We start from the raw sequence: 13218 nt of genomic DNA on the forward strand, positions 1-13218 counted from the left end.
CAGGATGAGTTTCCATGGCTAACTGGCACCATGTACCCCGTGACTTATTTTGTGCAAAGTGGTATTGGTGAGAGATAAATGACATTACCGAGTGCCTTAAAGAACATGGCTCAGTTGGCTCACACTTGTAATCCTACCTACTTGGGAGGCAGAGGTCTGAAGGATTGTGGCTTGAAACACCAGCCAATGAAAAGAGGTTTTGAGACACCATATTAATCAATAAGTTGGGCATGGTGCCTCGAGCTTGCTTTCATTTTCAGCTACATAGGAAGCAAAGTAGGAGGGTCTCAGTTCAGGCTAGCTTGGTCGAAAACACAAAGCCCCCCAAACACAAAGTCCCCCAAACAGCTAAAGCAAAAAGGGCTGGAAGTGTGGCTCTAGTGGCTCAGGTGGTAGCAAACCTGCTTAACAAATACTCTGGTACTAAGAAAAAAGAAAGGCATGTAAAGGTTTAGTGAGTGTAACCAGTGCTTGTGATATTTCTCGCTTTCCAGGGGTCTTGAATTCTGGGCCTGGGCACTGTCCCTGAGAACTCTACCACTTGAGCCACTGCTCTACTTCTGGCTTTTTCTGTGTTTAGTTGAAGATAGAGTCCTATGGACTCTCCTGCCTGGGCTGTCTTTTAACCATGGTTTGAGCCTTCTGAGTTGCTAGGATTGCAGACATGAGCCAACGGCACCTGGCAACTTGTCTCTTATCCTCAACTGGCACCATCTTATGGCAGCTCTTGGTGATCTTACTGATGATCTCTTGGTGATTCATTTTTCTGGTACCTGATATATGAATGGCACTCTTAAATGACATCTCATACCTCATCTTGAACTCTTGCTTAGCTTCTATATGACCACTTTGCTACTTGCATTATTTATGCTCTTGACTTCCAGCCAGAGGGTGTCACTTTTCTTAGAAAGGACATGATAATTGTTTTTGTGATACTATAGCATGGGGTGAATTAATACAATAGATGCTTCATAAATTGTTTATTACAAATAAGATAGCCTAAAACCAAGTGTCAGAATGTATTTGGTGGGGGTGACATTCCAATCTCAAAGTGACACAACAGGAGAATTAGGTAGGTCCCTATCAGGAAGACAGTGAGATAAGCTTCAGTGGAGAGGCAACAATCCTGATTTTACTTTCTTGGTAGATGATCCTCTATTCAAATTGACTGTGTATTGGAATCAGCTGGCTAAATGGCTCCGTGTGGCTGTAGCCTGAGTATCTGGGCAAGGGCTGTTAGGATATGCCCACTGGATGGTGTTGGGTTCCTGTGAAGCTGGCCAAGCAAGCTCGCCTCTGTAGACATCACCTTTTACTCACCCCAGGATAGTGAATACCCTCAGGCAATGATGGGTCATTTAGTGACCCGCTGTCCTTACCCATCCCTCCTCTAGGAGCTTGCTCAGAGAATTCTCTGCCAGTCACACTCAACTCATTTGACTTTCCTGGATAGGCAGCCCAAGGAATGACTCTGGTGTCTCCTCAGGGCTGCCCCTTCCTGAGCCAAGACCCTGAATGCCGAGGCTCCTCCTAGTTCGTGTTTTCAACTCAGCTGGTGCAAATTCAAACCACAAAATGCTTCTCTTGAGATGAATGGGAATGTGGGTGCATTGCCTCGGCTGAGCCCTGGAAACTCCTATTTCCTCTTCTTGCTGCCAGGGATGTGCTTGTTAATGCCTCTGTGAGCCACAGAAAAATGTTCACAAGGAGATGAGTCCCACCCTTCTAACTGTCCATGCTGTTCATGAACTTCCCCCATTCTAAGCTTAGGACACTACAGGTCTTCCTCCTAAGCCACAGCGTGTATGACTACGGCTTATAGATCCTTTGTTAGACCTCTAGGAAACCAGCCTGACTGTTCTGCATCCCAAGAGGCTGCCAAACGTCTCTGTCAGTTCTTGCCAGACAGTGGAACACAGCCAGCTGTCTTCCAGTCCCTCCTCATCCTTTTTCTCCTGTCATCATTTCTTCCCCATGGTGGTCCCCTGTCTGAGAGAGGCGTTACTCCTAGGGGATGCACTTGTCTGAGTCAGTGGAAATAGGCTGAAAGGGAGGGTGCAATAAGCCAGGGTCCCTTCCACAATTCTGCTGCACCCTTGCCTTTGGCCCTGCTGCTTCCAATGAGCAAGCGAGGGTAGTTGATGCTTCAGTCACCGGTGTAACCAGATCTCTGTGGGCTCGTGAAAAATGGAGCTCTCTTCAGCAACAACTGTTTGCAATTAACTTTAACATATGGTGGAATTTGTTTTTGTGTCCATAAAGCATGATAGGCAGGGAGGATCTGGCAGGGAATGGACCCTGCTTGTCACGCCCCAGCCTGGCTGGTGGGAGGGAATCTCTCTACTTCATGTGGAGCATTGAGATTCTTGGTGAGTTGAATGGTGGTAGATGATTCAGCCGGGGCCTGAGATCTCACTCTGACAGCCGGATTCTGCCAGATGTTTCTCCCTTCCCAGCAGCAAGAGTAAAACTTTCATGAGGATGGGCAATCTCTGGCCCAACCTGCTCTTTCTTCTCAATCCTGGCTATTCATTTCCAGTTCTGAGCCTTTTACTGAGGGCTACCCAGAAGGAGCCATATGTCATGATGGGCCACATCAACAGGAGTCACAAGTCAGCTCTGAGACTGAATCATAGGTGAACAGGATGCGTTAGGAGATACTGGGCTGCAAGTAACTGGAGCTGAAATGCCACAGGTGAGCTCTCCTCATCAAGCTTGCAGTCCGGGAGTATGTGTCACTATGTTGGCTAAGCAGTCTACAGTGTCATCAGGGTAAGGATTCTCTTCAGTTTCTACTTTTCTATCCTCAAGGTGTTGCTGATGTCATCCAGATTGTACACATTGACAGAGTCCGAGACTGAAGGGGCCGAGACAGTAGCTTTGTTCATTGTTTGCCTAATCATAGGAAGGAAAAACCATCTTGAATTTCCCTTGGTTCTCCTTATAACTCTCCAGCCATAATGAGGCCACATACCCTCTGTGGGACCAATCATTGACAAAAGGGGACAGAGGTCTCCCTGGCTAAGATAAATCATGGCTCATCCGCAGGCAGGGATTGTTGCCCAGGACAGTGAGTGTTCTCAGTGAAGGAGAAGCGGTGACCAGGGAAAGGCGGTAGGAGGACAGCCCCAGTGGTTGCAGTGGAGAAGCCACCCTGTGGGGAGGCAGCAATCAAAGATGCTGAAAGGAAGAGTCATGCTGGGAAGCAGTGCTGGGCTGGAACCACAGTGGCTCATCCTTGTCTAGGCTTTTCTCATACCTGTTCTGTGTGCTGGCCGCAGAGGTGTCCTCTCAACAGTATATTCTCCCCTTCTGTCACGCTTCTGCTCACCAGTGTGTCATGACTGCTCATTTCCTGTAAAGGTTGAAGTCGACATAACGTTTAAGGCCCTCCTCCATCTCACTCAAAACAACCTTATACCTGGCAGGAGGTGCAGGTGTCCTGCATTATCACCCGCGCTTGGCTGGTGTGTACACGCCATCCTACCTGGTAATGCCATTTTCACCCAGTTTTTGCTTGTTTATTTCAGCACCAATTCTCAGGTTGCTGTTCTCTTGGGTTAGACCTAGCCTGGGTGTTAGTCTCAGAGGTTAGGCTCTCTTTCTAGAGGTGGGGGACAACCTTCTTAGTAACACATTTCAGCAGGTTTGATAATCCCACTTTAGGAGCTTAGGTTGGTGGTAGGGGTACCTGGCATTCAGCATGGAGCTTACATGTAGTTTACAGAGTTCTATTCTACCACCTGACTGGCAGAATCCTCAGAGGTAAGCTGAGCATTGATATAATGGCAGTCTTAATTTGATTCCTGACACCTTTGTTAGTCTTTTCTCATGTGTAAAATGAGAATGAATTTTGAGCAGATGAGTGGCAGGATCTGATATAGTTTTTAGTGTAGGATAAGCAAGTTGTATATTGAAAACTCAGGAGGAAGGAGGAGCCCCATGGATCCATCAGAAAGCTATTGTGGTCACTTGGGGCTGAGGGAGATGAGAAGTGGCAAGTTTGACAGTGGCATGGGAGGGGCGTGCTGGTGGTCAACAGGATCTGAGGTGTGAGAAGATCAGGAGGATTCTGGGATGCTTGTCTTGAACAACAGGAGAGATCTAGGTGCTACTGGGCATATCATGGGGGAGCCTGTGGTTGGAGCAGATCTGAGCTGGGAGGAAATGAGTGGGAAAACCCACAAGTTTTATGTTTGATTTTATGAAGTTAGAGATTATGAAATACCACACTGTACCACACTTGTATATGTATAGTTACGTGTTTAATAAAAAATAAATAAAATGCTTAAAGAATTGGAAATCATAATTCTGATTGGAACATTACACATTATATACGTGTATCGAATTATCACACTGTGCTACATAAATATGTATAATTAAAATAATTCAAACTAAACCTGGGACTAGACATGGTAGCATATGCTTGTAATCCCAGGTACTTAGAAGGCAGAATAGGAAGACAGTTTTAAGGCCAGATTAGGAAAAGGTTAATGAGGCTCTATATTAAAAACACCAGGGCTGAGAATATGGCTTAGTGGTAGAGTGCTTGCCTAGCATGCTTGAAGGCCTGGGTTCAATTCCTCAGTACCTTATAAACAGAAAAAGCCCAAGTGTCTCTGTGACTCAAATGGTAGCGTGTTAATGTCGAGTAAAAAAAGCTCAGGGACAGTGCCTAAGCCCTGAGTTCAAGCCCCAGGACTGGAAAAAAATTAAAAAATAAAAAAACGTAAACAAGATATGGTGACTCTTATAATATTAACTACTTGGGATGCAGAGGTAGGAGGATAATGGTGAGAAATAGGCCCAGGCAAAATTGCAAGCCCCTATCTTGAAAGTAAAACTAAAAGCAAAATTCTCTCAGAGGTGTGACATAAGTGATAGAGTGCTAGCCTGGCAAACATGAGGCCCTGAGTTCAATCCCCAGAACTGCCTCCCTGCTGTAAGAAATAAAGAGGGAAAGAAAAAAGAAATCTAAGTGAAGGTATTTGTTATCAACTTCAATTTAGAGAACAAGGTAGTGTAGAAATAGAAATGTCAAAGTCATTCAGCATATACATGATACATTTAAAGTAATAGTTCTGGATAAGACTACCAAAGGGTAATCATGGCCCTTATTAGAGAGTTACATTAGAAAGGATGGGACTGAATTTGCCTTTCTAGGGAATAGCGAACAAAAGTAATTTCTCAAAATGTCTTTTCTACAAATGTTATCAGACAAGGAAGTAGGTGGTAAAGGACTGAAAGAGATCAACAGAAAGGTATTTTTATCCAAAATGGGAGGGAAAAAACCCCCAGTATATATAATCCACATTGGAAAGAGGGAGAATACAGCATAGTTTTGAGTAAGCATGAATTTACCGAGTCCAATGCCTGAATGGAGGAGTTGGCCTTAGATAGGAAGGCAGGACCTGAGTTCTGGCTTTAGCAAGCCAGAATGAAGAACTTTGAGTGGGTTTGCATTTCCTATTACTATCCATGTGATTCCTGTGGGTTAGTTAGAGACAGCTGTTATTTTTTCTTACCAAAAGGAAATAAAGAATTAGGAGATTCATAGTTAGTTCAGTTACTCAAGAAAATTTTCAAGGATTCAGCCTTTTCTGCATTGATAACAGGTAGCTTTAGTTCTCTTAATTACCAATATGGCTGGGTTGCCTCTGGGTATTGGGTATTGCATTTTCTTGTCTCTTTTCTTTTTTTTGTCATGGGGCTTGAACTCAGGGCCTGGGCACTATTCCTGAGCTTTCTCACTCAAAGCTAGTGCTCTACCACTTTGTCCACAGATATACACTTTTGTTTTTTTGGTGGTTAATTGGAGATAAGAGTCTCATGGCCTTCCTAGGATTATAGGCATGAGCCACCACTGCCTGGCTTGGGTATTGTGTTTTAATTCTTGCCAGGCATAGGAGAAATGGGAAGATTAAAATGTACTCATCAGCTGAGTCCAGCTGAGTCTGTCTCATTTTTACCAGAAACAATAGTTGTTTTTTTTTTTTTCGGAATTTTCTATCTTTACTTTATAAGGCAATCTTCTATAATAGTGGCACCATTTTATGTTCTCATGAACAATTTCTTTGCAGCTTTTCCAGTCCTTGCTATTGTTCTCTTCTGGATTATAGACACCCTTGTAGGTATGATATCTTTTAGTTTTTTGAAGAATAAGAAAGGCCACGCCACTGGAGTAAAAATGAACAAACACTGAGAAACAAAGATTGTGTCACTTGTACGTGTTTAATTTGATCATACATGACTCTCAAAAGGACTGAGGTGGAGTGGGGAAGGAAGGCAGCACAGTCTTCTGGGAAGGAGGCTCCACCCAGGGTGCCTGTGCACAGGCTCCAGGCTGTTGGATTTGGGGAGTGTGCATTAAGTTTGAAGCCCTACTGTGGTGTTGCTTTTGCCTTCTGTATGATGAGGACAGGATGACAGGGAATCCAGCTCCAATTCTCATCAAAGCTGAGATGTTACACAAGCTCACACCTACTTTGAGGTCCTTGAACTAAAGGCATTCTGGAAATTCAGTCCTCTCACATGGAAAAGGGAAAGATGCCTAGAGCTCCAGTTGATTTTCAGGCCATGGTGGGAGATTTTAATCAGGTTAGCAGTGGGTATTTTCCTTTCCCTGAGAAGTTTTCCATTCTGTGAGAATGGGGCATGATGTGTGAGGGGAGAAGAAGACAGGAATAGTTAGTTCTTGAGGTTGAGGTGTGGACTGCCCCATACTAGGCAATGCAGAAGATGACTTAAGAACACATCCATTGGGCTTTAGAATGAATCTAGTCCTAATGCTGTGCTGTTGCTACCAGTTGATTCTATGAGGGGGTCTTGGGTTGTGACAATATGGCTTTTCTTCTTCTTTTTTGCTTCTTGACATCTAGCACAATAGTAATCATGAATGAAGAGTGATGGTGACCTGAGTGAATAGGATTCATAGAGAGCTCACTGTTGCCCCCTGCTGAGATCCAGAGACTTTCCCATCAAAACATCATCAATAATAAGTACCCTGTCCCTCCTATAAACACACACACACACACACACACACACACACACACACACACACTTTCACAGATCCCCAGGAAACATACATTCTTTGTAAGAGTATATGTTATATTGGCCACAGGCCATGCAGCCAAGCCAAAAATTGTGGAACAATAGGAATCTGTGCCCAGAATATCAGCTAAAAATACCTCCCTCCCCATCTCTCTTGTTTGCTGGGTATGTTAAGAGTGTCCCAGGAGGCTAATGAGGATCAAGAGAAAGAAAAACTGGCATTTTCAAAGGAAACCAAACCTTTAGCTCCTTAAGAAGAAAGCATATTTTTCCATATGCCTGTTTTATGTCTCTGATCATTTTTGCATGTTTGTGTGACAATATGGAAAGTCTATACTCTTAAGTCGTGCCACCTTGGCTTATGTTACTAGAATCCACACATTGACCACAGTCTCTTGCTCTGTAGCCTGATTCATAGGCAGAGTTTTAAAGTTTTGGCAAAGAAGCAAAGGTTGAGGGAAGAGCAATCTTCTAAGAGAGGAAGACTCACTGCCCTGCCCTCTGTTCACGTATTCAGCTTCCCAGAGTTTGAGGCATCCATTCCCATCCCCAGTTGGGCAACATTTTAGCTTCCATTGTTTCTTCATCACTGATTGAACTTAAAGCCCTGGATTTAGTTATTTTGATTAGATTAGCTTTCTTGGTGTTCCAGCTCACTACTTCTCATTGGTCCTTGGCTCCTCCCGTTTCCCCCCCCCCCCGCCCCCGCCATGTGTAAGATGAGGGAAGAGGTCAACTGATTTCTGGAAGCTTGAACATCTAGGGCAGCGAGGTAGGGACATAGGTGTTCAAGTGCAGGGCCACATAGTGGTTGGTGACCTCGATAAGAAGTCATCTGAGGACTGAAATGATACAGAGAGAAAGGTCTGCTCCAAATATTTGCTAGATAATGTCAGCATTAACCAAATAGCAACTGATGGCTCACATCAACCATCTAACCCTGGAGCTGCTGACTTCCTGAACATATGTCAGTGTTAGGCAATGAACATGGGTGTTACTCAGCAGTGGGTAGCTGGTATCAATATTTACTATGGGCTAGGGTAGATCATAGCCATAGTGGTCTGAATGAAATGCACCTTGTCTCCTCTCAAGTGTTTGGCCTCTTCTATTTGTTTGTTGGGCTCTGCCCCAATAACATTATAGCTTGTGGAAGTTCAATTTAATTAGTTACAACAATGAAGAATAAAGCCTTGTGATAATATACGAAGTTCTGTTTCTGCTTCCCTTGACTGTCATAAAACATACCATCTTCTACAAATATTTACATGGGCCAAATATGTTAAATTGACTTCAGTAATGAGATGCAATAGCTGCTACTTAGAAAGAACAACTACTGTGTGTCAGATACTTCAAACATATTGTCTTATTTCATCTCTGAAATAGAAGACAATCATGATCTCATTTTATAGATAAAGAAGCTGAGGCTCCAAGAGAGTCTGAAAGTAGTCATATTCGTAAAGGATACCACCAAGATTTGAATCCAGGTTATTTGAGACTGTGTTTTTCCTACTATGTCTTGCTGACTGGAGCGGAATTCTTGTGATTCCAGGGAAAGTAGGGTGCCTTCCACTTCAATACAAAAATCACCCCTTGCTGCCAGCAACCTTTGTGGTAGGAAGAGAAACCATGTGTTGCCCTGTGCCTCCTTCCCTAGCATCTGGGGTACACAGACATTGCAGCCTTCCTCTCCCTCACTACTTCTTCCCATTGTATGGCCCTCCATGGAGCTCAGAGGAGCTGCAGAGAGATAGAAACTCTGATTGGCTCTGCCTACCACTTATTGAATTGTTTTTTATTACTGCAGATTCATGAGACTGTCTCCTATAGAAGATCTTTCCACTTCTTTTGTCCCTGCAGACTTTCCCACCGCCCCCACGACCACGTGCTTCGTTGCTTATTGTGGTTGTTTGGCTCAGCCTCAAGGACAGAGACCTTGAGCCAGCTGACAAGGTTGCTTGTGTCACTACTTCTAAGGCCACAAGCCATGCTTTTGGTTCCCAAAACTTTTGAATACTTCTCTCTCACCATCGCTCCTTCAGTTTAGCCACATGGTCTCCCAGACTCCCAGCAGCAGATTTTCCAGCAGACAGTTTTGGCTTTTGGCCAATCTCGGTCTCTGCCTGGGATGACCTCCCGTTACCAAGTCAACATGGCACTTAGTGAATGCTGTTATGCTGCCCCCTGGTGGCGAGGGTGGAAACTGAGGAGAGATTCCTGCCTTCTGAAAGAGTACTCAGGCCCTGTCTACTTTATAAACCAAAGGGTTCACATACCTGATCAAAATTAGTTTCAACAGCACTTGTGGAAAGGCAGTGTGATCTTTAGGAGTGTACTATCCAAAGCTAAACAGAGATGTGATTCTTGGTTTTGGTGGGGCAAAACAGTATGCCACTGTGGGCCCAAATAGAAATTGAGGGATGTTAGTGTTGATTTCATCTTCCATCCTTCTGTTGGACATGTTGATGCTCTCCCTTTAAGATTACAAGACTCTAGACCAAGGTTCATTCAGGTCTTGCTTTTTTCCAAATGTAGTTCTGGGTCATGACCTTTCTGGAGGGTTGTAACATATGCTCCCATTATATTCTTGCCTAGGCCCCAAGAATCTTGAGGCCCTTGAACTGGAATAGCTCTGAGTTGAACAAAGCTGCCATAATTAGTATAGCATTCTTGTATGTGGGGGAAGTTGTGTCACTTGCCTGGAGGGTAGAGTTGAGGAGAGCAGGTATCTATGTCTCATTTATTAAGTGGGGGCTGAGGATGAGGGAGGAGGCTAAGGGAATTCTTGGGTAAAAACATCAGATGTATGGTACCAAGAAGAAAATTAAGTCCCAGTTTTCTTCCTGGTTTTTACTTTGGTATATAGAACAAGAGGGTACTCAGGGCCTGCACACTGACCCTGGCTTCTTTTTGCTCAAGGCTAGCACTCTGCCACTTGAGCCGCAGAGCCACTTCTGGCCGTTTTCTATATATGTGGTGCTGAGGAATCGAACCCAGGGCTTCATGAATACGAGGCAAGCACTCTACCACTAGGCCACATTCCCAGCCCTTGTTAGAACTTTTGATTTGCTGTGTTCGCCAGAGGAAACCAACAAATAAGATAGAGATATAGTAGAGGGGAAATATTTATTAGGAAAATGGGCTTTGTTCCTAACCTTGATGGAAAGAGGATAGGCCTCTTTTGGTAATACTTTAGGTACATCAGGGTGCTTCAGATGGGGGGGGGGTGTCAAAAGGGATTAACTTCGTTTTTAACTCCTGTCTTTCGGATATCTACTTGAGTCTGCGCGAACCTCCTGTAAAACCCAGGGTCTACCCAGAATCCTCCCATGAGCCAGGGCTGCCATTTCAACTGCTTTATCCTTCTTCTTGTTTCTCCTATGAGGACAGTGCTAGAGAAGATGTGGGAGATAAGTGAGAAAAGGACTCATTCATGCGTTGCCTCCCTCCACCTCCTGTGGAGGTGAGGCTGAAGTGAATGATGGTGATGTCCTCTTTGAGGTCATAAAAGAGTCTCCCCACCCATCACATTTACTGCCATAATGAATTGAAGGATCATCACAATTCTTGACACAGATTAGGCATTCCATAAAGTTTAAATACTCTTTTTAGGTCCTCTATCAGCTGCTTTCCTTTTTGCAGTAATATATTGGGGGGGTGAAGTAAGTTCTAACACTGAGGGCCCCCATGTGTTTGGAATGGTGATGTGATTGTCCTAAGATCAGACACCAGCATCATGTCATCTGGTTTCTTAGCGTGGCATCATGCTGCTGCTAGGAATTCTGCATACTGTGACATACACTTGCTTTCTGAGTTCTGTGCCTGCTCACCTTACACTTGCTTCCTGGTAGTGCTCAAGTGTCAGTGCTTTACACCTATCTGCTTTTGAGACATAGTCTCCTGAGTTATTATAAGGTTTCCCAACACATAAAAAATAGAAAGTTGAGAAATTATGTACCTTGGTAGGTTTCAAACACATTTTAGGAGCAAGATAACTATGTTCCAGGAGACATCTTTTCTGGAAATTTAGAATCTATTGTGTGTATCTTTATATCTCCATACCTCTATATCTATGTCTGTCTGTCTAGACTTTCTTGGCCATAAAATATACTCATCTGTGTGTGAATGACATTGTACTGAAAAAGATTTTGCTTGGGGAATTACTATATCAAGGCAGTGCCCTGCTGAAACATTGTCTGGAGGCCTGGATTTGAGGTCAGGCAGTGCCTTGTTGTAAGAGGGGGAATGAGGGAGTAGAGATCAGTTTTGCTCCATTCTTGACATAATACTGGTCTAGGACAGTACTTTACATTAAGAAATACAAGACAAGAAATCCAAGGTCCATGGAAATGGGCGTCTTTTCTCAGGCTCCCCAAGAAAGACAGAACCTTGGGGCCCAAGCCTTCCCACTCTTCAATTTGTTCCCTTTCCCTGAATCAGGTCACGTGTCCTTTGCTTCTTTGCTTGCCCTGTGTGGCATCTGGTGTAGGGCATGGTGGTGTCCTACAGCACAGTGGGTTGAAAGAGAAACGGCTCAACTTGGATGATCTAGTTATGGTGGGGAGATGATGTCAGCCGCATGGTTTGGTCTCAGGAATATGCTCTGCCTCCCTGTCAGCACAGCCAGCAGCATCCCCTGGATTAATTTTTCTGGGTAATGCTATGCTCTGGAGGGGAAGCCATGTCCGTGCAAATGCTTGGGGGACTCACAGGAGGGTTCACATTCATGAGGAGAAAGGGATTTCTTAGGATTTAAGTCTCAGGAAACTCTTATTTTTTAAATTAAATTTTATTGACAAGGTGTGGAAAAGGGGTACAGTTACTTAATAAGGTAGTGAGTACATTTCTTGTCATATTTGTTATACCTCATTTTTATTTCCCTTCCCTAGTTCAGGTAAACATATATACAATATCCAGTATACCAAAATCATATACAGTAACCACGTAGGGTACGCCAAAGGAAATTCACCTAGAACATTAAACGTAATGACAATAGAATTAAGTCTCAGGAAACTCTTGAACACTGAGAACCACCTTGGGGAGAGAAGAAAAGTCTTCAAACATCAAAGATAGGTAGGACCAAGGAAAAGGATGAAAACTAGTCTGTTCCTCATAGGTTACAAAGTGCTTCAAGTAAAGGTTCTCACTTAATCCTTACAGGCCCAGGAATATAGGCAGCAGGGTGGCCTTGAACATCTGAGCAAGCTGAGGCTGTAAGAGTTGAGTCATACTGGGGTGGGAGTGGGGGGAATGGCCTGTGAGCTCCACACCTCTGTGCACTGTCTCACCAAGACTGACAGCTGTGCATCAAAGTTTGTGGCTGTACAAGAAGTAGAAGCTGGGCACTGGGTGGAATTCTAGCTAGCCTCTACCTTCCTGCCTGGCATGGCACATGGGACAGACAGCAGGAATAGGGGAGAGAAGAGAAAGGTGAAGAAAAAAATTCTCTAGCCACTAGCCTAATCCAAGTGGATCTCCTTTGTGTTCTTCCTGAACACTAGTCCAAGAATATCTGCTGCCTGCTGGAGAATGTAGCTCTCTAAGGATAGAGATGCCTTTCAGACAGAAGGCCATTAGTTGGGGAAGGTCAGTACAGAAGGCTTAGTCTCTGGGACAGGTACTGCACTAGATACTTTGCCAGGATTCTCATTCTACAGGTAAGGGAATGGGATGGTAAGGGAAGAGGAGCTAAAGGATCATCCAAGGAGCATTCCAGATAAGAGGATTTATGATGGTTAGAAGATTTGGGTGATAGTATGTCAGCCTAGATGGGCAGTTCTGGAAGCCTTGCCCAGTTTTCCTGGGCACAGAGCAATCTGCCCGGCTCTGAACATAGAGCGAAGCCTCATTAGCATTCAGAGGGGGAAGTAACCATGGGGGACACATCCAGAGCATTAGGAAGAGACAGACTGTGTTTTAATTATGACCTAGACTTTTGAACAAATCCTTTTCTCTGCTTGTCTGAGCCTTAGAGAAAACAACTTGTGGGAGGTGTGCAGTCGGCAGCTGGGTCCTTAGTGGCACACGGTACAGCTGTGTACACATCTGGCACCCAGGTGGTAGACTATATGTTCTTTTTATTCCTTGAAGTGCTCTGGGGTTCTAAGAGCCAGGTTAGTAAGGTGAGGTTGACTGGGTTTGGACCCAACACAGAAACCTTCTGGTTTGTAA

The 13218-nt window shown here is 44.3% G+C and overlaps 1 protein-coding gene across 1 annotated transcript in view; it reads left to right on the top strand.

Annotated features, from left to right (window-relative positions):
* Lmx1a (LIM homeobox transcription factor 1 alpha) overlaps positions 1 to 13218 on the top strand; it is a 58761-nt gene that overhangs the window by 79 nt on the left and 45464 nt on the right. Inside the window, exon 2 of the mRNA XM_048358188.1 lies at positions 2457 to 2636. Coding sequence (XP_048214145.1) covers positions 2457 to 2636 — 180 coding nt within the window. The remainder of the gene's footprint in view (positions 1 to 2456; positions 2637 to 13218) is intronic.

Source organism: Perognathus longimembris, chromosome 11 (assembly GCF_023159225.1).
Source record: "Perognathus longimembris pacificus isolate PPM17 chromosome 11, ASM2315922v1, whole genome shotgun sequence".
In the NCBI taxonomy this organism is placed as follows: domain Eukaryota; kingdom Metazoa; phylum Chordata; class Mammalia; order Rodentia; family Heteromyidae; genus Perognathus; species Perognathus longimembris.